The 24,620-nt window shown below is 47.8% G+C and overlaps 1 protein-coding gene across 4 annotated transcripts in view; it reads left to right on the top strand.

Annotated features, from left to right (window-relative positions):
* The window catches only part of CNNM1 (cyclin and CBS domain divalent metal cation transport mediator 1), a 52,298-nt gene extending 28,869 nt beyond the window's left edge, over window positions 1–23,429 (top strand). Inside the window, exons 4-12 of one of the 4 annotated variants that reach the window (XM_024555816.4) lie at window positions 512–681; window positions 2,356–2,455; window positions 3,066–3,113; window positions 6,439–6,501; window positions 14,438–14,598; window positions 17,915–18,098; window positions 18,239–18,388; window positions 20,038–20,139; window positions 21,120–23,429. In XM_024555816.4, the coding sequence (XP_024411584.3) occupies window positions 512–681; window positions 2,356–2,455; window positions 3,066–3,113; window positions 6,439–6,501; window positions 14,438–14,598; window positions 17,915–18,098; window positions 18,239–18,388; window positions 20,038–20,139; window positions 21,120–21,199 (1,058 nt within the window). In that variant the 3' untranslated portion in view covers window positions 21,200–23,429. The remainder of the gene's footprint in view (window positions 1–511; window positions 682–2,355; window positions 2,456–3,065; window positions 3,114–6,438; window positions 6,502–14,437; window positions 14,599–17,914; window positions 18,099–18,238; window positions 18,389–20,037; window positions 20,140–21,119) is intronic. The other 3 variants (XM_045191621.3, XM_053923394.2, XM_053923395.2) reach the window with 3 other exon arrangements.
* Window positions 23,430–24,620: the final 1,191 nt, after the last annotated feature.

Here is a 24,620-nt window from a genome sequence, read left to right as displayed (position 1 = left end):
CATTGTATCCTTTGACTCACTGCTCCGCTGGTCCCCCTCCCACTCGCCCAGGCAACCACCCTTTTACCCTCTGCTTCTATGAGTGTGATTATTTTAGACTCATCATATAAGCGATATCGCGCAATGTCCGTCCTTCTGTGTCTTGCCTATTTCACTTAGTACAGTGTCCTCCAGGTTCATTCATGTTGTCACACTTGGCAAGATTGCCTTCCTTTTTAAGTCCATATGCAACTTTAAATAAAATCAAGTAGAAGGTTAATTACAAAGCTGATGTTTCCAAAATGGTGACCTATTTTTCCTGAGCTGCCAGCACAGGAATACACATCCCCAGGGGGGATGGGGGATGCACACTTGGATTTAAGACCCCCCAACCCCGGGAGAGTCACAGCAGGAGCCCTTCCAGCTGGGTGCCTGGAGCACAGATGGAGGTCTGCTCTAGACACTTGCCCTGGTTGTGCCCACTCTGACTTTTCCCAGCTGCCAATTCCTCCTGACTCCTACTCTCCTCTAGAAGTGGAGCCCTTCAAGTCTCTGTACCTTTCGGAGAAAATCCTGCTCCGGCTCCTGAAACATCCCAACGTGATCCAGGAGCTGAAGTTTGATGAGAAGAACAAGAAAGCCCCGGAACACTACCTCTACCAGCGCAACCGCCCCGTGGACTATTTTGTGCTGCTTCTCCAGGTGAGTAGGAAAGGTAGAGGCCCTCTGAGGGCAAGACAAGGGCATCCCTAGGCTGGAGAGGAATGGCCTTGCCTCCCCAGTTCCAGATTCCAAGGTTCAGCTGGCTGCCTTGGGAGCAAGGCCAGGTGGGGTGGGTGTTTGTCAGTGACCCACAGAAGGAGCCCAGTATGACTGGTTGGTGTCCTGGGAGGGGTGGGATCCTGATGACATTTAGTCTGACCACTCGGAGGTTTGTGGTGGGGTGCAGCGCGTACCTCTCCAGCAGAGGGGTTTTGTGACTGAACCGCCAAAGCTACCGTCCTGCAGAATCCCTAACACCTTCTTGTCTTTGCTGGACATGCGCAGAAGTGGAACTGTCGTGCAGCTTCTCCCAGACTTCAGGCACTTGTTATTTCAAGCTTTTCCCTCTGTCTGTCCGAAATCTCATCATCTCTGACTCCCACCCACTGGTCCGCGCTCTGCTCCCTGGAGGTGCACAGAACACGTCCATTCTCTCTGAGACATCTCAGCCTTTGCAGTTCCTTGCCTCCTCTCCTTAAGAGAACCAGGAAGGAAATTAATAACTGAGAGAAAGAGGTACAGCAACTTCCCAGTACTCACATAAGTGCAGTCACTTTCTGTCCTGTGTGCCCAGATAGTCCTGGAAATGAGTGGCAGGCCTAGTCCCAGCACTGGATACTGCTGGCTCCACCCTCACCTCTATCACCATTCCGTCTTTTCCCAGTAGAATCTTATGAACCCTAAATACAGTGATTGTCTTAAAATCTTAAACTCACAGTAACTTACAAGTGGCCTCTACTTTGTCACTGTACGCCTGCAGTCTCTGATCTGACACGGTAGTGTGCCTCATGCCCATCCTTCCAAACAGCCTCAATTAAGTGACCTCTCTTCTCCAAAAATGGAGTCACATTCTTCACTGTTGGAAATCAAGAAGTGTCCTGTCACATTTTTTAAATAATGTAATGAACCTCTACATTCTACTGTCTTATGCTTAATATAAACTTAACTGTTTTCAAATCAAAGTTGGAGGAAGCAAAACGTAGTGGCAAGAATATAAATCCAGAAATTAGAAAGATCTTGCTTTAAAATTCCAGTATTGCCACTTCCTAACTAATCTTGACCAAGCTGTGTAACCTCGCTGAGAATCCAAATTGACTCATCTGTAAACCCGGAGGGAAAGCAGCATGGGCCTCATAGGTTTTTGTGTGCCGTGCACGTGACGCAGTGGCGGGCCCGTAGGCAGACTATATGCTACACGTAAGCCGCCCTTAGTGGCGATGAATTTAAGCAAGCTTCACACAAAGTCAGATTTTATCTCAACTAGATTTAGAGATGGTCTGAATCTCAGACCAGACCAGTGAGACGGTTCACAGGACTCTGGGCCGGCTGGTGCCTGGACCTGCATCATGGAAGGGCCATTACATTGTGCAAGGAGAGCTTGCTTAGGGTTATTCATGACTGGATGCAGCTTTAGGAACTAAGCAATTAATTGACTGCAACGGGCTACTGAAGTTAGAGGTGCTATTTGTGAAACATAAAGCTGGACAGAACTCACATTTTCCTCTGATAAGATCTTAAGTCCACTTGTTATCCAGACAGAAGCTTAGGGTTGTTGTTAATAATAGAACTGGAAGTGCGTGTACACACCCTTAGTACACTTCCTTCTTTCTCCAGGGGAAAGTGGAGGTGGAGGTTGGTAAGGAAGGCCTTCGCTTCGAGAATGGAGCCTTCACCTACTATGGTGTCCCAGCCATCATGACCTCTTCTTGCTCAGGTATACCAGGTCCTAAGCCACAGCTTGTTGGGGAAGCAATGGGCTATTGTAGAAAAAAAGCAGTTCGGTTCGTTCAAGTCTTGACTCCTGTTAGGGACCATGAACAAACCCTTTACCTTCCTGGCCTTTAGTGTCCTCCAGCGTAAAGGGGGAATTAGATTCATTTTTCATTCTGAGAGTTTGTGGAAGGACATGGTAGCTGGTAATGTTATCAAGTGTTAGGGATGAATAGTGGTATTTTTTAGTATGAAAAAACAACTTTATTTTTCTTCTTACACTTCCATTAGATTGTCTGGGTTTTGTTTTTTTTTTGAATTGATTTTAGAGATAGAGAGGAAAGGGGAGAGAGGAAAACATCGATATGTTGTTCCACTTATTTATGCATTCATTGGGTGATTTTTGTATGTGCCCTGACTGGGGATCAAACGTGGAACTTGGGCATATCAGGACGACACTCCAACCAACTGAGCTACTTAGCCGGGACCTAAATTGTCTGGGTTTTTTTTCAGGGTTCACTGGTGCTGGGGGTGGGACGGAAGAGGGAGAATTCCTGAAATAAGGTGTGCTTTCTGAACTGCCTCTGAAACACGCTGCATCCTTCTGTCCTTAGATAACGATGTGCGGAAGGTGGGAAGTCTGGCTGGATCGTCTGTCTTTCGTATGTATTTCTCAAACCCCTCCCTCGCCCTCCCCATCATACCCTGCCTCAGCCCACTCTGGGGACCTGGACCGAGCACTCTGAGCCTGGGCTGGGGCTAACACTAATGCTGACAGCCTCTCTGTAATGCTCTGCCAAGAACACTGCTTCCTGCCAGGTACTCACAGGCCACAGGGGCTTAGTTTCTGTGTCTGGAATGTTTTCTGCCGCTTCTCTGCTCATGTACAAGTGAGAATGGTGGGGAGGGAGGTTGTGAGGGGAGGCACCATTTATTGTCACCTGCCAGGGAATGCAGGTGATTTGTGTGCGCTGGTGAAGGTTGAGCCTTTCTTTCTCTGCTATGATAATTCACCCACTGGCCTTTACTTGAAAACCTAATATGCTGTTATTGTTTCAGTGGGGTTAGTAGGAAGTGACTGCAAGATCTTGGGGTATACAAGTGTAAGTCCCAGGCTGGTGCAATATGTTGCTTATCTGCTCCTCTCTCCTTGTTTGCCACATCTCAGCTGGTGGAGAGGTGTCTGCCAGCTGGCCGTGCATGCTGATAGTGGGGCTGGCACAGGGCTGCTGGCTGGTTTGTTCTTCCCCTTCTGCACTTTACCTACTTGCTGTTTCCTGCATCAAATTATTGCACTTGTGTTTTGAAGGCATGGCATTTATTGTGATGTAAGTGTGATCCAGGAAGAATTATTTCTAGAATTTTTTTGACTCACTGGTCTGACATTTGCTTTGCTTTCAGCTGTTACTGTTTGCAGCGGCTATTTTAATGCCAGATGGGGTGCTTTCTCTTATCATAAAAAGATTTTACATGGCGTTTTATATTATACTTCTCAGAGGGTCCCAAAACTTGGTCAATCCCTGGCACGTGAAAGATAGGTACTGTTTTAACACGGAGAAACTAAAGAAATGGCTTGCTCCAAATCTCCCAGCAAGTTGCTGACTTCCATAGATGCATTCTGCTGCCCTGACTAGCACATACAGCACAATGAAATACAGACTTGAGATCCCTCATTCTCCAGAATACTATCTCTATGTGGGACTATTGGAATAATTTATAGTGTAATTTTACATCCTGTCCCAGCATAGGGCTGAATGAAATTGGAGTAGCTGCCCACACCCATGGGGTGGCCCAGCATGAGTTGAAGGAGATCTGAAAAATAAAAAACCCTGGTATTGATACATTAGTATATTTACATAAACCAACAAATCTCCAGAAAGGTTGATGGAGGAAGCATCAGTACTCAGAACGAGAACTCTGGGTGGGTAAGGGATGTGCTCCAGGACCAGGCAGACCTTGGTTCTCTAGGGGAGATTTCCATCCATCACAGTGGTCAAGGTAGAGGAACTTCTGGGATTCTGAATCTTACCTCTCCATGTTGGCCCTGTTCTGGCTCTTCCAGAAGACCAAAAGAGGTGGGAACTCTGGGGGGAAATGGTTTCATAAGACTCCCCAGCCCACCTAGTTTAGATGACCTTTTAAAACAAAATATTTTAAAAGTAGTAGGAACATGTGATCTGGTTTCCTCCTTTCCTTTCTGTCTCTAGTGTTTTCTATCAGAATGATTCCATTGTATCAGTGAAACAGGAGTAAACTTGTAACACTGATCTCCCCTTCAAAACTGGTTAACCAAAAGGAAGCATTACACTCTTTCCCTCCCTCCCACGTCTGGGAATCTTTAGAAATCTTCAGGAGGAAAAAAAAATCGAGTTAGTCTTTAGGGGTATAGAGACATTTACCATTCTCCCCCCAAGCCCTGCCCACGTAGTGGAGTGAAGTGTGAAATAACTACAAAGAATGCCGCACCCTCCTGTTGTCCCTGGTGAACATTCAGCCCAGGGTCCAGCCAGCCAGCATCTTTCACTGGCCAAGAACCTTGGCCTAAGCCACAAGGCAGTAAACTCTTTCAGAGTCTCACTCTAGCAAACTGCCCCTGTCCTTGAAGTCAGCCTGTAGTTCTCTCAGCCTTTGAAGGTGATAAATGGTATGACGAGTTTGCCAGAACACTAGCCCTGTGACCAATGCTTCAGAGTTGAACTTGAGGTTACAGGTAAGTCACTCTGGCTTTCCTGTGGGGAGCAAAGGGAACACAGTCAGCACTGTCTCCTTTATCTTTGTTCTGATTGCCAGGAAACCGGGAGGACCATGGTGAGCCTGGCACTGGAGGAACTGGGCCTGAGCTTGGGGTAGCCAGAAAAGCAGCCCCCAGGGCTGTGTAGGTGGAGAGAACAAGTCTCCTATTGCTTGGTAGGGTATACATTTAATTTGCTGCCCAGAAGTGCCAAGATTCTTCTCGAGACTGTGGGGTTTCTTATTCCAGTGTATCCCACAACATGAAGGGCCTGTTCAAGTATTCCTTGATATTTTCTGTCAGAGTGAATGATTATCAGGTGTAAAGCTCCTGACACACACACTCCCCTGCATGTCATGGGTCCTTTCAGTAAAGTCATCTGATATGGCAAATAAGGCCACAGAAGCTGCCTACTTCAATGTGCCATCACCTGCAGACAGGCTTCATTTAGCTCCTTGGAAGGGACTCGGAATGATCATATAAGAGCGGAAGACAGATTCCCATGCAGAAACACTGCTTGATCAGGGCAAGATTAGGAAAGGACTGGAGTATTACTGTGTACTCCACCCAGGTCCTAAGAGATGGCCAGTGCCATTTTGGACCCTGTGGGGAAAGAGAGTGAAGGGAAAGGCAACAGGAGAGGAGGTGTCCTGGAACACTTGTTCTTGCTAAGAAGTGACTATGAGTTAATTGACCAAGTTGATTCACATTAAGATTGCTGGAAATGCTGCCTGCCCTTCCTGTTTCCCAAGCCTCTAGCAACACATAGTTCCTCCCCAGCACTGTGACCACAGAGGGACCCCCTAGGAGTCCCAGGCAGGATACAGCTTCCTCAAGGTTGCCCCTAGCAGGGGCATGCACTTTGCCTTCAGCCCTCCAGTTGGGAAGCAGATACATGTGGCAGCTGGGAGAGCCTGGTGGGAATGCAGTGCTGGGCCCCCAGCAGATTTGCCAGCTCAAAAAGAAGGCTGCTGCGAATGCCTGTTCTTGGCCTTGGCAGGTCTGATCGCCTCTAAAATTACTGTGCATCTTTTTGGAAGACCTTCAGAAAAGTCTATTTTCTGTTCCTCTTCCTGGAGAGTGACTTTATAAGAGGGAGCAATTTCCAAGTTTTCAGAGGCACGATTCCCCTTTGCAGATAAATGTGATGCTATGAAGATCCCGGAACAGACTGTCTCACCACACTCTTTGTCTCTCTCCTTTTGTGTTTATCTTCCCCTTCGCAACTCACAAATCCTTGGCCCTTGACTCTTTAGTGCCCGTCTCTGTGTCTCATACCTTCGCCTTCAGCAGAGGGGACTCTCTGGCAGGCTCCCCAGGTAATCATGCATGGGTGTCTTGGGTCCCCATAGATCTAGTGGGGTTTGCCAGAGGCCTTTAGTCTCTTTCACTCTCCTGCATAAGAACAGTTTCTCCCAGAAGGCATTCCTGTGCCTAAGGGCCTAAGGAGTAGCACAAAGCACAGATAACACTCATTTGCACACAGGGCCCAGGCATGGCTGGTTCAGTGTTGTCGCTTGTGAATTTAGCTCCCAGGGCTGGGTCTGCGTATGTAAATGGAGAAATAAAGGGGTGCGAGATGGTGTCAGCTCTTCCTCATCATTTGTCTGACTACGGAATGGAGGGGAGGGGTGTGCAGCAGGAGAAAAATAGGAAGAAACAATGGAGTATTATGCTTTATTCCTATTTTTCTCCACCTTTCTTTCTGTGTGGTCTCTGCCTCTAGCTAAGCACTAACCCATCCTCATTATCTTCCTAGTAATATTACCATGTGGTGACCATATTCCTTCTGGCTCTGTTCACACAAAGGATGCTCCATGTAGAATTTCAGAACAACTTTTCATTAGGTTTAACCTCTCATTAATTAAATAGAAGTTACCAGTTTCTTTTTAATTGGGTAAAGCAGCTCTCCAGAGAGTTACACAGTAACTCAAGGATTGAGTAGAATGCAATAAATCTTAACAATCAATTAAGTGTTCATACTGTTTTCATCTCTAGAGGTTGATCTCTTAGGCTCAAGGAATAAGTAGTGACCAAACCAAGAATTTATTTGTTAAATGGCTTTGGAGTTGGAACACAATTTCCCACACCCTTATATCTATCTCCTTACCCCAGTGCTGTGGTAATGGTGCTGAGGCTCCACCGTATTCTCAGTCATCAGAAATCCAGTTACACTTTATTATCTGTAAATAAACCCTCAACATTCGAAAAGGCTATGTGAGATCTCAGACCCCCAAGTCTGCAACTTCAGAAGTATTTATGTTGACTTCTACTTCTCCCAAATCACATTTTCCCATCAGAAACCATCTGGTTCCCATGTTTATCCGTACAAGTCAACCACATTCTCAGATTTCACCAAATTTTCTCTCTCACTGGACGGTGATTTTCCACCAAGAAATAACATTTTTCTTTCTTTGCTTTTATGAAGTCCACAGGACAATAGGGTCAGTGTGAGATGCCGAGCTGGTGCCCTCGCCAGCTACTCCTGCATGCCGGCAACATTAGAAATGACCACATCGTGGTCCTGCAAAATCCTTTACATGTGGGGAATCCTGATGAAGGAAGAATGTGCTTTGAGTTTCAGAAAAATGGACGATGCCCGTTTTTTAAAGATTTTCAACCAAAAGGATGAAAGTATTAAAAAAAAAAAGGCAATGAAAGCAGGGGTTTATTTTCCTTTCTGATTAACCCTCAGTTAACCAGACAACCTAGTTAATTGTAACTTCCCAGTTGAACTAGAGATTAATTCTAGTTCATTGATGTTGATTATGAACACCTTCATGGTAACCCAGTGTCAGAGATTAAGGTGACTCATTCCCGCCGGGCAGGCTTCCCATCCAGCTGGCAGGTGCCATGTGCTCCTGGAAGCTCTTTTAACCATCCCACCATTTTTCCTGTCTGTGGGGGTTCAACCCAACAGGAAACAGGTGAGTGACAAAGGTGAGAGCAAGGCCACCTTACTCCAATTCTTGGTTTAAGTCTGCAGAGTAGAGCCCTGACTGACACAAGAGGAGAAAATGAGAGGCAAGGATGCCTTGCTTCTCCTTCGGCTCTTTCCCCCCTACCTTCTTTTGTCTGGTCTCTATCTATAGCTGACCGCCAAGCCTTTCTAGTGGTTAGGCGACATCCCCAGGACCTGTATCATGCTATTTCCACTGTCACTCTTGCTTCTGTTCCATATGACTCATAGGAGTATTCCACCTTCTGGCCCATACTTGATTTGTAATCCAGGTACATACTGTGTCAATTATGTCTCACCCCCATCTTGCACTGGGAAGAATATAAATCCTGGAAGTTAATAGGGCCTTAAAATGTAAAAGGAACCCTGTCATTTTATTTGATCTCCACAACCACCTTAGGAGATGGGCAGGAATTACTGTTGGGATACAGTAGGTAAGGAAACAGGCTCTGAGAAACTGAGCCCTTGGGTCAGTGTCATGAGCGTAGTAAGAAGGTAGAGGGTCCTCGCTGCGCCTCTGAAACTAGGCATTTTGTGCCCTCTAGAGGGTTGACACTTGTTTGCATTTCGAAAGCAGTTCTGCTAATGAACATGGTCCTCACATTGAACTGAGGCCCGTGGCTCCTGCACCAAATATTGCCACCATTATCCACAGGGAGTTTCCTGCCCTCTGAGCCTCAGTTTGAAATAAGGAGAGCAAAGTGGTCTGTGGGTGACCTCCAGAGTGCAGTGGAATCAGCCAGCTTTGCAGGTGCCTTCAGTTAAAAGTGAAACTTGTGATCAGCCCACTGAGAGTGTGCGGCCCGCTGCAGTCGTTACTCCCTTTCCTCAGATTCATTCCTCCTTTCTTCTCCCAACAGCGGAGATGATTTCACAGTCCCTCTAAATGCACAAAAGCAGAGGCAGGAGAAGGTTCGGGAGCAGGGTTCTTTGTCAGTGCTCGATTATCCATCTGTGATGTGCAGTGAGATCAAGGAGGATAGAGTTTTCTCCCAGAATATATGAGGGGCCCCCCAAAATAATCTTATTATTTTGTGAAATGTGGTCAGTGGAAATATTCCTTTGGGTTGGCTCTTGCGTTGTAAACATTTGGGAACCATTAAAACTCCATGTAACATGAGCAAGTTCATCTGGGCTTCTAACTTGGGCTGATTTGCAGAGTTCATATTGTAGCTTTGATGGAGAGCTTTTGACATTTGGTTGTCTGATGTTGACTATTAACCCAGAATGATGCATTTTTATAACCCTAGTTTGTACTCTTCTAAGCCTGTGTAATTAAACCCCCCCCATAAAGTTCAGAGAACACTGATGGCCTATGGCACAGTGACCATGACCAAAGTGAGCCTTTCCCCCTGTCCCTCACTGAATGCTCCAAAAGACATAGTCAGTGGTGCCAGCAGCCACTGAACCCTACCTTCCCCTCAAATACCCAGACTGAACAGGGGAGTGGGGATTCTCCTGTATTGTGGGCCCTTCTCCTGGGATAGAGTTGTGACCGCTCTCCTGGTACAGGTGTCAAGAGTAAAGCAAGAGTATCAGAGCTGTACCTAGGTTTTCGGGGCCCCTGCCTACCAATGCAAAGGAGACTCCATGCAGCCCTGTCTGCAGTGGAAAATCTTCCACGCCACCCCCAATTACACCCCCGTGTCTTCTCCCCCCAACCTCAGTCACTCCAATTTGTCATCTAGGACACACCTGTCTTGCAGACTGACCAGGCATAAGCTGCAGGAATGAGGTCTACCAACTTCTGCACAGCACTTGGAGGTCTAGAGTAGAAATCCCTGTCCCCCCCCCCACCACCCGTTCTCTCCGGGGCCAGCTTGAGGGCGTGATGAGCAAGAGTTAATAAGGGCTGTGATGGCTGCTTGGCCTCCGTCCTGTTGAGGGGTCCTGCGGTCAGTGTCGTGCATCACTGTTTGGTCTGTCCTCCCTTAGACCTCTTTGCACCGCAGCCAGCATTTCTCTCTCCGCTTCTCTCCCCAAGCTGTGCCTCTGTGTGCTTAGGAAATGCCAAGGGGAATTATACAACTTGAACTAGTTTGCCATGCTGCTGGGACACTCGCCTGTTACTGATTTCTTCTCCGTTTTTATTAAAAGCATTTCCATGTCCCTCGCTCAGAAACCTCTGCGTGCATGGGCACAATTACCAAAAAGCCAAGTCATCAGCGTCCCACCTATTGAGAAATGTCAGGCTCTGGGACGTGAAAACACTGATCTTGCATAATACTTGGATGAGCTGGGGACATTCTTTGTTGTGAAATGAGGATTTCTTTTCCTTTTAAAAATTACTTTTATAGACCTGACCTTTGTAAGACAGCTCTACCTTTTGGTGTGGGGAAACCTTTGGGATTTAACGAATAAACCTTCAATAGCATTGTTTTTACTTAAAAATAAATAAATAAATAAAAACCTGTTTCTCCTCCCAGCACAACAGTGGTGGTGTTTGTGTTTGACATGCAGGTCCCTGTGAGCGACAACAGGGTGACATGTCCGTGCTGGGTATCAGTGAGGAGGAGCACTTTGGGGGAACCGGGACACTATATGTTGCCTCTGTGTCCAGTGGGGAGTAGAATTGATTCATGCAGAACCTTCTATGGATGGAAGTTGTTTAGTAGATAAGACAGGGCTGTGTCTCCCTGTCATTTTCCTTGAATGCATCTTGAATTGTGACAGAAGGGATGAGGCTGTGGGACAGCAGACGTGGGGCATGTGAAGCACATGTCCGACCAGGCAGAGAGTGTGGTCAAGGAGTGATGGTTATTTCTCAGGGTAACTGAAGCCACAGGGCCTGCTTACGCTCTCTTCTCTTATTTCAAACTGAATTGAGGACCAGACCCAGCAGGTCAGGGTATGGTTTTCCAGATTCCACTCACATGCCAAAGAAGCCGCTCTCCTGCAGGGCTCCCTGCCTTTGCTCGAAGAACTCTCCCCAGTGAGGCACCATCGACAGCCTTAGCCAGCCTCCACCTTAGAACAGGACAAATGGATCTCGCCAAGCCAAAACTCATCAGCTTGTTTTCAAGGGACCAGTACCAGAGATTAAATACATATTTTTATGCCCAATACTACTGCCATTTACAATCACCTTGGTGCTTCAGTCTGTTTGCTGCACAATCACTGACCCTTTCAGTCCTTGGTCACTCCAGAGGAGGGCCCAGCCCTATAAAGCCCAGTGGAGAAGTAGACCTGACTCCAGGACCCCCTGTTACAAAAGCTCTTATTAGACAGACTAACAGATAGAAAATCCTAATGCTCCCTGTGGCCTCTTCCTCAAGCTACTGGGCCAGCACCTGCAGCTTCCTGGTACCCTTTGGTTCTCGCTGCACGTGACCTCACTCCCCAGCCGTGTTTCTGAGGTGTCCTTCTTCCCTCTGCTAGCTTCTTGGAGATGTCAGCCTTCTCAGAATGATTTTAGGATGCAGAGGAAAGGTTTTCTGATTCCAGGATGATTTGAGAGCTCTGAAACTTTTTTAAAAACAAAATTTATATTTTCAATTTAAAAAAAGTCCTTAGGAGACTGTTGTGTGCTGATTCATTAATTCTACACATTTTCATTGGGCACCTACTCTAGGCCAGGCACCATGCTATGTACTGGGTGTACAATGATGACCAGAGAAGACAAGGTCACTGCCCTCGTGGAATTTAGAATGAAATTGAGTAGATATAAGAAAGAAGTACAATTGTGCAATTAAAACTTGTGAAACTGCTTTGGAGAAATGCACAGAAAGGGGTGATAGAGGAAAACAGGGAAATCTTGTTGGGGTGGCCAGACCAGGTCTTCAGAGGATGTGGTGTTTAGACCTAACGACTGAGAAATGACAGTGGTTGGGGAAGGGGGTGAGTGTGGGAGCGTGGGAATGGGGTTTGGGGGCATTGGGTAGGGGTGAGATAAAAGAAGAAGGGAGAGCAGGGGAAATGGTATCTACAGAGGTGGGAGATGCTTGCATGTTTGAGGACCCCCCAGGCCACCAGTAGAGCAGAGCAAGCAGGGGTGGGGAAGGGAGTCCCAATATGCGATTGGACAGGACAGCAGAAGTCAGGTTGTGGCAGGGCGTTAGGTTCACAGCAAAGAGTGGATTTTATTCAGATTCAATAAGAAACTGATTTGTGTTTTTAAAATGTGCTTCTGGCAGCTGAGGTGAGACCTGCTTATAAATATGATTGTAAGTGGAGAGACCAGACTGTGGGCCAGGTGAGAGGGGTGAAAACTCTGACTTGAGACTGAGATAGAGGCAGGTGGGCTTATTCTGTCAGTGGTGGAGATGAGAGGACTTGACTCGGGGCTGGCTGAGTGGCAGGGGTCAGGGTGGCTCCAGGTTTCCAGTTTCAAGAACAGTCTATGTGAATGACATCTACTGAGAAGGGGAAGACGAAGTGGAACCCTGAACTCAGTAACCCTATCAAAGCAGTGATTCTTACGGTTCTAATGAAAAAAATGATTCACCCTGTTGTTATTTTAATCTTTCTGAAACACAGTTTGCCAGATGACGATAACAGCTTGGCAGCTGAACAGATCATCAGCCCCCAAGGACTCAGTCCAAATAGATGCTAATCGGATATTTTGATTGATGGCAACATTATCTCAAGAGAGAATTAAATTCCTGAGGTTCTACCCTGAAAGAACAAGGAGCAGAATCTCTGAATTATTGGATTCTTCTTTTGAAACCCTGCACTAAATCTGTATTATGAGAAGCTGACAGCCTGCTGGTTCTCCTTTGTAAGGAGCAATGCAGAGTAGCATCAGTTGGGAAGCAGAGGGCTGGGAGGGGCTTATTCCCAAATTGAAATAAAGTTAGGGTCATCTTCAAAACTTCACTTCTATTAATCCTGGGGAGGGTAATTCACATAGTTTATTTTGAAACCAAGTAACATGGTCTTAACTGAACTTTCCCAAGAAGCGCTTCTTGCAAAAATGGAAGACAAAGTGACTCTGAACATTTAGGAGGCCTTATTCTCTCCTCCCCGTTAGGCATAGAGGGTGCCCTGCGCTGGTCCCACACTTTAGAGGGCTTCACTTTGGCCTTCCTAAATCCTGGCCCTCTCTGGAGTGAGAGTTTTCCGGGCCAAAAGGATATGCCCACACGACCTGTTTTTCCTTCTAGACTTCATTTCGAGATACCGAAATCCCAGAATTCCCCATTCAAAAGGGGCTAGGGGTCGGTTCTCCTCATACAGCCCTGTTTTCTGACACAAGACTCTAAGGAGTTGGACCTGGCCTTCCAGGTTGTCAAGGACAAGGACAGAACCTGTTTTTTAACAGTTCACGGGTGTGATTTAAACATGTATCCATAGAGTCTGTGGGCCTCCACGGGCCCTGGGCCCAGCCGGTGTGGGGCAGACCCCAGTTACCGCACTGCAGCACGTCAGTGCAGGGAGGGTTGGCTACCCGGGCTGTGACGGACGGGTTTGGGGGCAGATCTTGGCCTTTCTGAATAAGGCTTGTGAATGGAGTCCATACAAAATAACTCGCCCTGCTAAAAGGTCTCGTGGTCAGGGTAGCTAACCACACCTACAGCTTGGGTCCCATCTGCACCGTCAGTGTGAGAACACCCAAACTGTAGAGAATCTTTATGAGTTTATTTGAACCCAACTGACGACATGCCAGGGAGCAAGATCTCGCAACACTCCAGAGAATGACAGCTTTGCGCTTTGTTTTATACATTGGAAATTAAGGAAGGATGTAAGGACGATTGCATGATGATGGGAGAAAGCAAGGTACAGGGTAGTTAAGATTACAAGCTTCCTTGAGAGTGGTCACGCTTCAGAGGGGTCTGAGAAAGAGGACTACTCTGCCATCTCAAAGGTGTCTTAACCTAGATGCACAAGAGCCATGGGCAGCGATTGTTAAACCTCGTTGTAGGCCTGGAGAAATTTAGGGTCAGATCACCCTGTGGGGTTACTTTCTGTCAGATGTACTACAGAGCCCCTTTTTCGTCCACAGCTCTTAACCAAAAACCAGAACCGAATTAGGCAGCGATACCCTCAGCCCAGCTCCTCCCTGGCTGTCTTGGGAGCAGGAGGAACCTGAGCAGAGTGGAGCCATGAGTTCCTGTCCTAGGTGTTTGCCCCTCGAAGGAATAAATATCAGTGGGGCAGCTGGGCATTTCCCTGGGCTCTGACGGGAGGGGTGAGGGCCTGGTTCTACCACCCAGGGTAACCATTGCCTTAAAGTCCTACAGAACCTCAGTAAACAACATCTCTCTCTCTGTCCCTCCCCCTCTGTTTCCGGTCCCCTCTCCTTTCTCTACACCACCCCTCCTTGCCTTTTCTCCATCCCCCTCCCTCATCATCTGCAGTGAACCGCTCCCCTTCTCGCTGTAGCGGGTTGAACCGCTCTGAGTCTCCCAACCGCGAGCGCAGTGACTTCGGGGGGAGCAACACCCAGCTGTGCAGTAGCAACAACCTCTACACTCCCGACTACTCAGTTCACATCCTTAGCGACGTGCAGTTTGTGAAGGTAACTCCCGCAGGTGGACTGTCCCTCCGTCCTGCTGGCAGAGCTGGCCGGGGAAGCAGGACAGGATGTGCATCCCATGCCTCCACCATCCAAGATAATGTGACAATGACCTTAAGCCTCAGAAAGCCAGAGCCCATGATTCTTCTCCCAGCTGCTTCGCTTCCAGCCCTGCAGCCCTCTCACTGCAGACCTTCCCCAGAAGTGGAGGCAGGATGAAATGGAAGAAGGGAAATTCTGCTGTGCTCTTACTGGTTTGTAGTACTGGCCATGTGACATGATTTGTAGGAAGAGAAATGGAAAGTCACAGTCGGAGTTAGTGGTTTGAATATTTATCGAATGCCTGCTCTGTGCTCGGCCCTGTCCAGGCACTGGTGAGTTTTACCTGGGTGAACAAGACAGCAAGCTCCAGCCTTCCTGTACCTGCCATGCCAACAGGGGAGAAAGATGATAAACAAGTCATCACATAGATAAAACCTAGGGGATTTCAAGTAGTGATAACAGCTATGAAGGAAATAAACAGGGTGGTGGGATGAACAGTGAGGCTGCTTTAGAAATGGTCATCAGAGCAGGCCGAGAAAGGGACGTTTTTGCTGAAACCTGAAATGGGAGGTTGGGAGAATGTTCAAGACAGAAACAACAGGCAGGAAAGAGCTTGGTGGCTCAGGGATCTGGGCGCAGAGGCAGCGGCTGGTGTGAGATGAGACTGGGGTGTCAGCAGCGAAGTCCCCTGGCATCTTTTTGGCCAGAGTAAGGCATTTGGATTTCGTTTGATCTGGGAGTTTTTGTTAGGTTTGTTTCTCAGGTCTTTCTATTTGTCTTAGTCTGTTTGGGCTGCTACAACAAATTGCCATAGGCTGGGTGGCTTGAACAACAAACACTTACTTCTCACAGTTCTGGGGGCTAGAAGTCCAAGTTCTAGGTGCCAGCAGAGCTGGTATCTGGTGAGAGCCCTTCCTGTTTTGCAAATGGAGAGCTCTGGAATGAGTGGTTCGAATGAAGGGAATTTGACCATTCAATTCACTTAATTTTGTGTTGGGCCACATTCATAGCCATCCCAGGACTCACGTGGTGCTCGGGCCACAGGTTGGACACCCTTGCCTTGGGTGTCCAAGGCAAGTTAAAAATCCCCTCCTCCTGATTTAATGGACGTGTGAGGACCATAATGCAGGCTGCTCTCTTATTGACCTCTCCCACCCACCCCCCTTTTTTTTTTTAACACAAAGGTTTTGAGGAAGCTTTAGAGAAGTCTATACAAAAGGGGTGTTTTCACTGGCTGAAGCCCCTGTGACCGGCTGAATGAAGTTCCAGAACTGTTTATTAAGTCCAAGAGTAAACTGACTTCACAAGTTACTTCACAATTGACTTCACAAGTTACAAAATTAGATAGAAAAGTGTATCTTGTGATTATCTGGGAAAGATATGACAGCTGTGATTAGTAGTAGTTAATAAATCGTGAAGGTGCCAAAGAGTCTTTATGCCTTTTTTTTTGAAATATGTTCTGTAAATATCATTATTACACTAAGAATATTTGGCATATCTGGCTGTGTCACTGTGACCAAGATGCCTCGTCACCATCTGGTGGCAGTATCCCTAAACTGCAGGATCTTGTTTTCAGGGATGGAAGTCATGAAATGATAGGAGACATCACACTGGTTAAAGGTGAACTTCTGGATGTGTTGGCTACTAGTCAACATATCCCTGAGTAATATCACATGCTTTGTTGAGCTTATCAGGTGTCACTTAGGAGACTTTCCTGTCCTTTAAGCCAGAGAACTCGCAAGACTCCAAAGAAAGCTTCACCTTCAGAAAACGTGTGGGCACATTTAAAAAACTGGGTTTTGATGATGACCTTGGTTCAGCTCTGTGCCAGCTTTTTGTCAGTCCTCCATATTTTTATGTAACCCAAAAACTGTGAAGTAGCTATTGGGGCATTTTCCCCTGAAGGACTGTGAAAGGCCACCTAAGTGGACATGAGAAAGACAGCCTAATGCAGTGTACAGAGCAAGAGTGAAGACCCTTTAAGCTAAAATACCCAGATTACAGGGGGCCACTGTTAGACTCCGGAGTTTCCCCTTTGAGAACTCGGAGTTGCACATTCTCAGTTCACCTTCCGTCTCCCTGGCTCCAAAGAGTGAACAGCAGTCCCCCGGGCAAAACCCATACGCGTGAGCTAGTGCACTGGCTACGACTCTGAAGGCGTGCCACTCCCAAACCTTAGGCAAGTTCCTCAACTTCCCGGACCCCATTTCCTTATCCGTAATATGGGGAGTACAAGACCTTTCCTGCCCGCCCCATGCAGTCATGACCAGCAAAGGCGATTACACACACCTCTGTGCTCTGTAAGCCGTCACACACTGTGTGGGTGGAAGGTCCCGTCCTCATCTGCCAACCTCTGCCTGCAAAAGCAAGCCCTTCTGGGTAACACTAGCACTAGAGCTTTCACGGGCGTCTGAAAACCTAATCCCTAGTTCCATCTCTGTAGGATATTTGTAGTACTTCCAGTAAGATAGTACATGAATTCTAAAAATAAATAAATAACCCAATTATGTTTTAAGTTAAAAATTGAAAGGAGATTGTAAACCAAGTTGGTGGAAAAGCTATCAGGAATGAGTTTGCTACTCAAAGTAAATAGTAAATTTATCTGTGAGCTTCCTGGTCAAGTAAAAGGGGCGGGGGCGGGGGGAATAGTGGATCTTTGAGTTCTCACCCAATATAAGGAAGTGTATAATTATCTAGAGAAAGGAGCTTCTTTCTGGCAGTAATTTCTTTAAGGATTTATCTAATGTATTCCTATATTAACTATGGAAGGCATCAAAAAATCCAGTTTGGCTTCATCTGTGGTTTTGCCAGAGTTTATGTTCTGCGTATGGTGATTTCTTCAGCCTTCTACACAAGCTGAGGGTCTCATTCTTGCCGAGTTCCCACTGACTGACCCTTAGGAAGAGGGCCCTTGGCAACTAAGCCTGTGTTTTAAACGTCTCCTTGGACAACCACCCTGCTGACCGAAGATGCCCTCTGTCCTCTTCAGGGTCTCAGGGGAAGACTTAGCTCCTCCAGGTGCAGTTTAAGAGTCCAGAACCAATAAAAATGACAGTGGGAACACTGGTGGCAAACAAGCAAAGGGTCCCTTTATTGCCTTCACTCCCTGGCTTCATAGAGCTTGGGTGAGGCCCCTAGTTCATGGGCCCAGGCCAGAGTCCTGGGTCCCAGAGCACCCTGGTGGGGCTGCGCCTGAGCTTGGGCAGGCAGGCCACACCTAGGGAGGGCTCAGCCCAGCTCCTCCTGAGCTTCTGCCCCCTCTGCCTCTTCCTTCCAGATCACACGGCAGCAGTACCAGAATGCACTCACCGCCTGCCACATGGACAGCTCACCCCAGTCCCCCGACATGGAGGCCTTTGCTGATGGAGACTCCACCAAGGCCCCCACGATCCGGGGCACGCCCCAAACCCCCAAGGATGACCCTGCTGTCACCCTCCTGAACAACAGGAACAGCCTGCCATGTGAGTCAGTCAGGCGGATGGGCTGGGCTGCCTTGGGGTGAGGGCAGCCCTGCCTTCCTCCTCATAGCTTGTCCATCTTGTCCTCATGGAGCCCCAGGCCTTCTCCAAAGCAGAGGGGTGACACTCGCTGTGCTCCTCAGGCAGCCACTCAGATGGGCTGAGAAGCCCCGGCGAGGCCGTGTACCTGAGGATGGAGGAGATGACCTTCACCCAGGAGGATGTGACAGACTTCGAGGAGCACAGCGCACAGCAGCTCTGTCTGTCTTCTGCAGCTGTTCCCACAGGAGCAGGTCAGGGAGGGAAACAGGGCTCGGAGGAGCACAGAGGTTATCGCCGTCGGGCACTGGGTGAGGGGAGCCTGGGACCCCGGCCCCTGTGTAACAGGTCCCGGCTCTTTACACCTCCAGGGAAGGAAACTGTCGTCTACTAAGCAACTGCTATGCATCAGACCCATCCTGATTCATTCTCCCGGAGGTCAGTGTGCAGGGCAGTGTTAAGAGTGAGGCTTCCACCTGGGTTCAGAGCCTGGCTCCTTCACTTAGGAGCTATGCAATTTTAGGCAAGTTACTGTAACTGAAGGTTCAGTTTCCTTGTCGAAATAGGTAAGTTTCTTTACATTAAAAAAAAAATACAAATCATGGTAATTAGCTCAAAATTAGCTTTGAACATAGACAAGATAACATACAGAGAGGGCACGTCCCAGTGCTTGGGACCATGCTTTCTAAATATTACGCAGTTATTGTCAGACCTGCTTTACAGGTCAAGACCTGGAAGTCAGTCACCACTCATTGCCAGGGCCCTTCCCTTCCTCTGAGGCCCAGAGACCAGAAGTAACAACCTTAGGACCTGTCCTGAAGTCTGAAATCATGTCACCTCCCTCTGAGACACTGGACGCCCCTATCTTGACATGGTGTTGCTCCAAGCTCCCAGTGTCCCAGCAGTCCTGAGATCCCTCTGTTCTTGCCTAAGATATACTTCCCCCAAGCTTTTGGCAGCCCTTGGTACCCACTCCCCAGGTTAGCAGTTACCCCCCCTGACGTTTGTTTGCGATCTGCTCTGGGCCATAATCTGAGACCCCTCAAGTTCAGAGCAATGACCTGACAAATGCTCATAGATTTTCAAAGTCAGGGAGACAACATGTGTGAAATTGTAGCTAATGGCAGCAAATCTGGGACATACGTAATCACTGGCCCAGGACCCAAATTTAGAACTGATGTTCTTTTTCTCCCACACACACACTGAGTTTAGTAGCTAAAATATGTAGCAAGAAATTGTATCAAAGGAATGAGAATGGAGGAGATGGGGTAGTCTTCAGAGATTGTCTAATCCATCCTCCTCTGTGACACAGCAGGACCCTGAGATCTGCAGAAGGGAAATCGCCCGTCCATGTACTGCATCAGAGGAGGGCTCAGCCTCATGGCTCAGGGTGCAGTGCAGTTTCCACCACACCACTTTGCCTTCCGGTTTAGGTTTTTCCTGCGTTGGCGGTAGGAGCCTGGGCCCCTTCCTAGCTGAGATTTCTGACTCTTCACTGGGTTCAATGGGAGAAAGCCTGACATGCACTTCATTGGTACTGAGCCCTGTGATTTCCCAGGGTCTGTTCAAACAGAGGAAGGAAACATCCCCACCTGTCCTCAAGTGTGCTTTTTGTCTGGCAGAGATGCTGAGCAGAAACCATCTTGTTCTCTTCTCTCTTCTGCCAAACAGAGTTTGAATACTTGATTCTGATTCCTGTTCTGTCTCTTTGTTCCTTTTGTGGCACTAAAGTGCCCCTTGCTAAGTAAAGGCTTCCTGGGCATCCCTCCCTTGTTAGGGCCACTGCTGACTTAGCTCTGGTTGTGAACTTTCACCTGCTAAGAAACATCAACCAGAATCATTCCACTTAGATCCCTGGATGTGTAGGTTGGAAAAACCTGTGTCCTTTCTTCCATCCTCTCAGCATCAGATAGTGAATGCTGCAATATCATCCTGGATACAGAGACCAGCCCCTGCAGTAGCGACTCTGAGGAAACCGTGGGCAAGAAGCTGCTGAGAACCTTGAGTGAGTAGTTCTTCACCGAGATGAAAGCCACCCACCAGCTGGTTAGTAGAAAAAGCATGTTAGGATCTTACTCACGGAGGAGAAACCATTGGCTCCTTTTGGGAACCCTAATGAGGTGCAGTCATGGGAATCCAACATAGGGCTTCAGCTGGTACCTCACCCTTGGTAATTTGGGGATCTGTCCTATTCAAGTGATGGTTATCTAAGACAGAGATCTGCGAACCGTGGCCCTGGGCCCACCCTAACCTCCCCCCTGCCTGTTCTTGTGAGTAAAGACTTAATTGGATCATAGACAGGCCCATTTGTATCTATGGCCACAATGGCAGAGTCAGTAACTGCAAAATGGACCATGAGGCCTGCAAAACCTGTCTGTTTTTTGTAGATAGTAAAAAAACCAGTATTTGCTTTCTGGTCCTTTAAAGACAATTTATGTCCAGGAGCCTGATTAGAAAGGAGAACAATATGTAGCAAGGAAGGAAGTCAATGTCAGAAGAAAGGTAAAAAATGCTCTTTCTAAAAACAACAGCTGGGAATAGATTGCCCTTCCACCCCACCTGCCCAATGCAGGAGGAGCTTCAGAGCTGGAGAATGTAGGTCCCTGGGGATGGTGCTCAGCTACACCCACCACCATGGCTCATGCATGAGACAGCAAAGGTGTGAGGCCAATCCTTTGTCAGAGGCGAGGCAGTTGGTTGGGCTGAGGATGGGAAAGGCGTGATCCCAGGCATTACGTGGGCCTTCCTCAGTTCTCTCCAGGAGAGCTCCATTCCATTGGCACTAGCCTGGGGTTGAGAGCTGTCATCTCAGGTAGAAGGTGCATCCTTGTCCTTCAGGATGTAAATATGCCAATATCAGCACCAAGCAGGACACAATGCAGATTCTTTCCTGCCCAACTGTCTCCATTTCTGCTCCTGTTTTGAAGAAGAGAGTATGAATGTTCTCCCAGTCTTACAGATTGATCCTCACAAACTGTTTTGCAGGTGGTCGAAAAGGGAAGAGGTCACCCGATGGAGAGAGAGCCTCTGAGGAGAACTCCAATTTAACTCCTTTGATCACATGACAGGGGCAGACATCTTTGCTGAGTGTGTGAGATTCCAGAGCTTTGGGGGATGACCCACCTTCCCATCATCTGCTCCTCCCAAGGCGTCCCACAGGTGACAGAGCGTACTGCTTCCCTTACCACCTCTTCACCCCTGTCAGTCTGGCAGACTTTCCCTCCTTGCCTCCAGTTTGACTCAGAGCCTTGCTGTGGCCAGAAGGAAGGATGTGGCTCCAGTGAAGCATGTTAGAAATGGTCTTGTCCACAGCACAGTCTGGGACTGGAGAAGACATGACCCCAAGCTGACATTGCCACTTGGGGACCCTTGATGCCCTTTTTGTTCTTTGAGATCCCCTGATGTCATATTTCATGCTTAGCTTAGCTCAGAAGTGCCACTGACAGACAGGCGCAGAGGAGGCTGGAGTAGCAGGTATGAAAGTTAGTTCAGGAGATGCACCAAGAATTCCCCCAGAACGTGAGGGCAGTGGGATCAGCCATGTTGGCATGTGAGGTGACAGTACAGAAAACTGTTGGTGGCTGGTTTCCTGTTAGATAAGGGTTCCAGCAGCCCTGAGAATTATGTCTCGGCTGGAATGGAAAGAATGTGAGGTGGAACCTCAAGTCACTAATTTCCCCAGGGACACATCTGCTTTGGCTCCCCCTCACCAGTTATCAATCCACCCATAAATCTGCTCTGTGAGAGGAGGAACAAGGAGCAGAGACACCCAGTTGGGAGCCAGAGATGGAACTTCAGGTTTTAGGTTCAAATAGAAGAAGAATATATATGGAAAAATTCTAAGCTGTTGAAGCAAGTTCAGCCATGATAAACCAAAGAGTGCCCAGGTCAGCCAAGAGGGACGCAAGCTCTCATGGGACTTCAGTGTGCATTACACAGGAACATTAAAGAGTCACTCCTCTTTTTCATCCATTCCCCTTACCCCCACCCCTTACTACACCCCAGCAGGTCAGCCATGTGTACTGTAATCCAAGAACATGCTAGATCTCTGGTTTTCCTCCTGGATACAGGGGCAGATGCAATTCCAAGCATAACCATCAGATGGCAGGATGACTGCACGTACCTATTTGAGTAAAAAAGTTCTACTCCGGACACAAAGCCTGCCTTAGGGAAAATGTAGACATGAAGGTTGTCTTTGAGACATCTGTGTCCCTTTCTGCTCTCTCTCCCTGATCCAGTGCTGCCCGTTGAATCTCCAGAACATTTCCTAACTTTTCCTTGGGGTAGACCACCAGGCTTACCTCCCCTTCCTCCATAATCAGGACATTCCCATATCCTCTCATTCCATCAATAATTACATGGGTTGAGTAATCATATAATAATTCCTCTGGGTTATTTGCAGCTCAAAAGAAAATGCTTACCCACAGGAACCTTTAACTCAGGGGTTCTTAACTTGGGGTCCGTCACCCCAAGGGGTCCATTGTTGGACTTCAGAGGGTCCATGGAACTCGTAATACTAGGGATTTAGTGTATATGCTCTTATGCGTGTTTTCAGGAGGGCTAAAGCTTTCATAAGTTTCTCAAAGGTCTCAGGCCCACAAAGGGTTAAAAACCACTATTTTAACTGAAAGTGGAACTTTCAGTTCCAAGGTTTCTGCAATGCAGAGTGAACACTGGCAGTTTGAGACAGATTTTTAGTCGTAAGTGGTCTTTGCAAGTGAAATCAATGGGGAAAGCTGGCACCCGAGAAGTGGAGGCCTCAGTTGTTCTTGGCACGTGCTAGGCTGTGAACAACCTACACCCCACATGACTTCATCCCCCACTTCCCCGTGGAACCAGAGCAGGTCTTACAGCCAGGAGCGTGTGAAAGTAGACTCTCCAGCTGGTGATAACTTTCTCCAGTCCCTTGCCTGGCCCTGCCTGCGGCTCAGCAGCGCATGACTTCTCGTAGACAGTTCCACTACCACCACCCACCTCCAGCACCTAGTCTTGCCTGTAGGAATAGGCAGTGTCAAGCCCCCTCCACCCACCCCCGTGCTGACTGTCTCAGGCCCAAACCAGCGAACTGCGAATTTCAAGCAAGAAATGTCATTGTGCATTTGTCTTGCCCAGCTGGCCACTGGCCCAAAGGGGCCTGTCTGGCTGGTCTTCCCGACATTACCACTCAGGCCACTGCTGTCGCATTACATGCAGCCCTTTGCAAAATCCCTAAGGAGCCTGTCACCACTCCCTTCCCTATTCCCCAACTCCACCACCCCAAATTTTCTTACGGTTAAAAAAAGTTAAAAAAAAAAGATTGTAATTTTAAAATAAAGCATCTATGAAGGCTTCATGAATTGTAAATACTTTTTAAATAAAATGAAAATACTTTTCCTGAAATGTGACTTTTCCTTGCCCCTGAATCTCAGAGTTTTGGAGTGGTTTCATTTGAGATGCAGGTTGGATGGAGCTCACATGTGGTGATCTCACCTGGGGCCCACCTGCCGGAAGCGGCTTGTTCTGAAGGCCAGGTGTGAGGCTGCAGTTAAGGTTACAGCAAAGTGCTGGTGCTCTGCTTTGGGAAGCCAGACGGGTAGGATTTTCAGGAGCAAATGCCAGAAATGGAAAGTAAAACCCAAATGAGAAGCCAGAGTGTGAATGAGTGCAAGAAAGAAGCACTAAGACAGTAATTATTTGTTGAACTCATGTGATGCACAACGCACTGGTAGGCACCTTCCAAGTTCAAGGTCTTGGGAGCCAGACCCAGCCAAGCCCTTGAGACCACATGCTAGTCACAGGGGTTTGCTTTTGCAGACTATTTGGAGAGAAGCCGCAGTGGCAAGACTCCAGCAGTTTTCCACCAAAGGCTGGGGAAAGGAACATGTGAGTGAGCCGGGCTAACTGGTCAGTTTTAAACCCATGCAGCAGGGAGGGAGGGACACCCAGGCAGGTGGGAAGAAGGTGTGTCAGGTAATATTTACGATCTTTGTTGTAGAAGGAAGGCTGGGATCTGACACCTGCGGCCAATCTCAAACCAGCACCCAGGATGATTAGTGGCCTATGCCAGGACAATTTAAGATTCTTCCCAGGAGCCTCCATAGAAGCTCTTAACTTCATTAACAGTAAAAAATAAGCAACAGTAACAACTGTTTTGCCGAGGGCTTTATGTGCCAAGTCTTGCGCTGAGTATTCATTTCCTCACCTCTTTCTCAAACACTACCCTGTGAAGGTCTTAGTGTTTTATTTTTAGTCGCAAAGTGGACTAAGCATTTACGTGACTTGCTCAAGGTCACACAGCCAGGAAGTGGTAGGGCCTGGAGGTGTGCCCTCCTCGTGAGCAGGCAACACTTGTGAAACCATCCTATCTCAAGTTCACAGTGCACAGTCGCATGTGGAAGGCCCTGAAAAGTCCTGCAGCAAAGAAACCTAGCTACCAAGCCCAGTGGGTCCCAAACTTACCAAAAGTGCTTTTTTCATGGGAACACCCTGAGGGAAACGCTGACCAAA

Source organism: Desmodus rotundus, chromosome 4 (genome assembly GCF_022682495.2).
Source record: "Desmodus rotundus isolate HL8 chromosome 4, HLdesRot8A.1, whole genome shotgun sequence".
Classification (NCBI taxonomy): Eukaryota; Metazoa; Chordata; class Mammalia; order Chiroptera; family Phyllostomidae; genus Desmodus; species Desmodus rotundus.
This window is presented reverse-complemented; position numbering and strand designations above follow the sequence as displayed.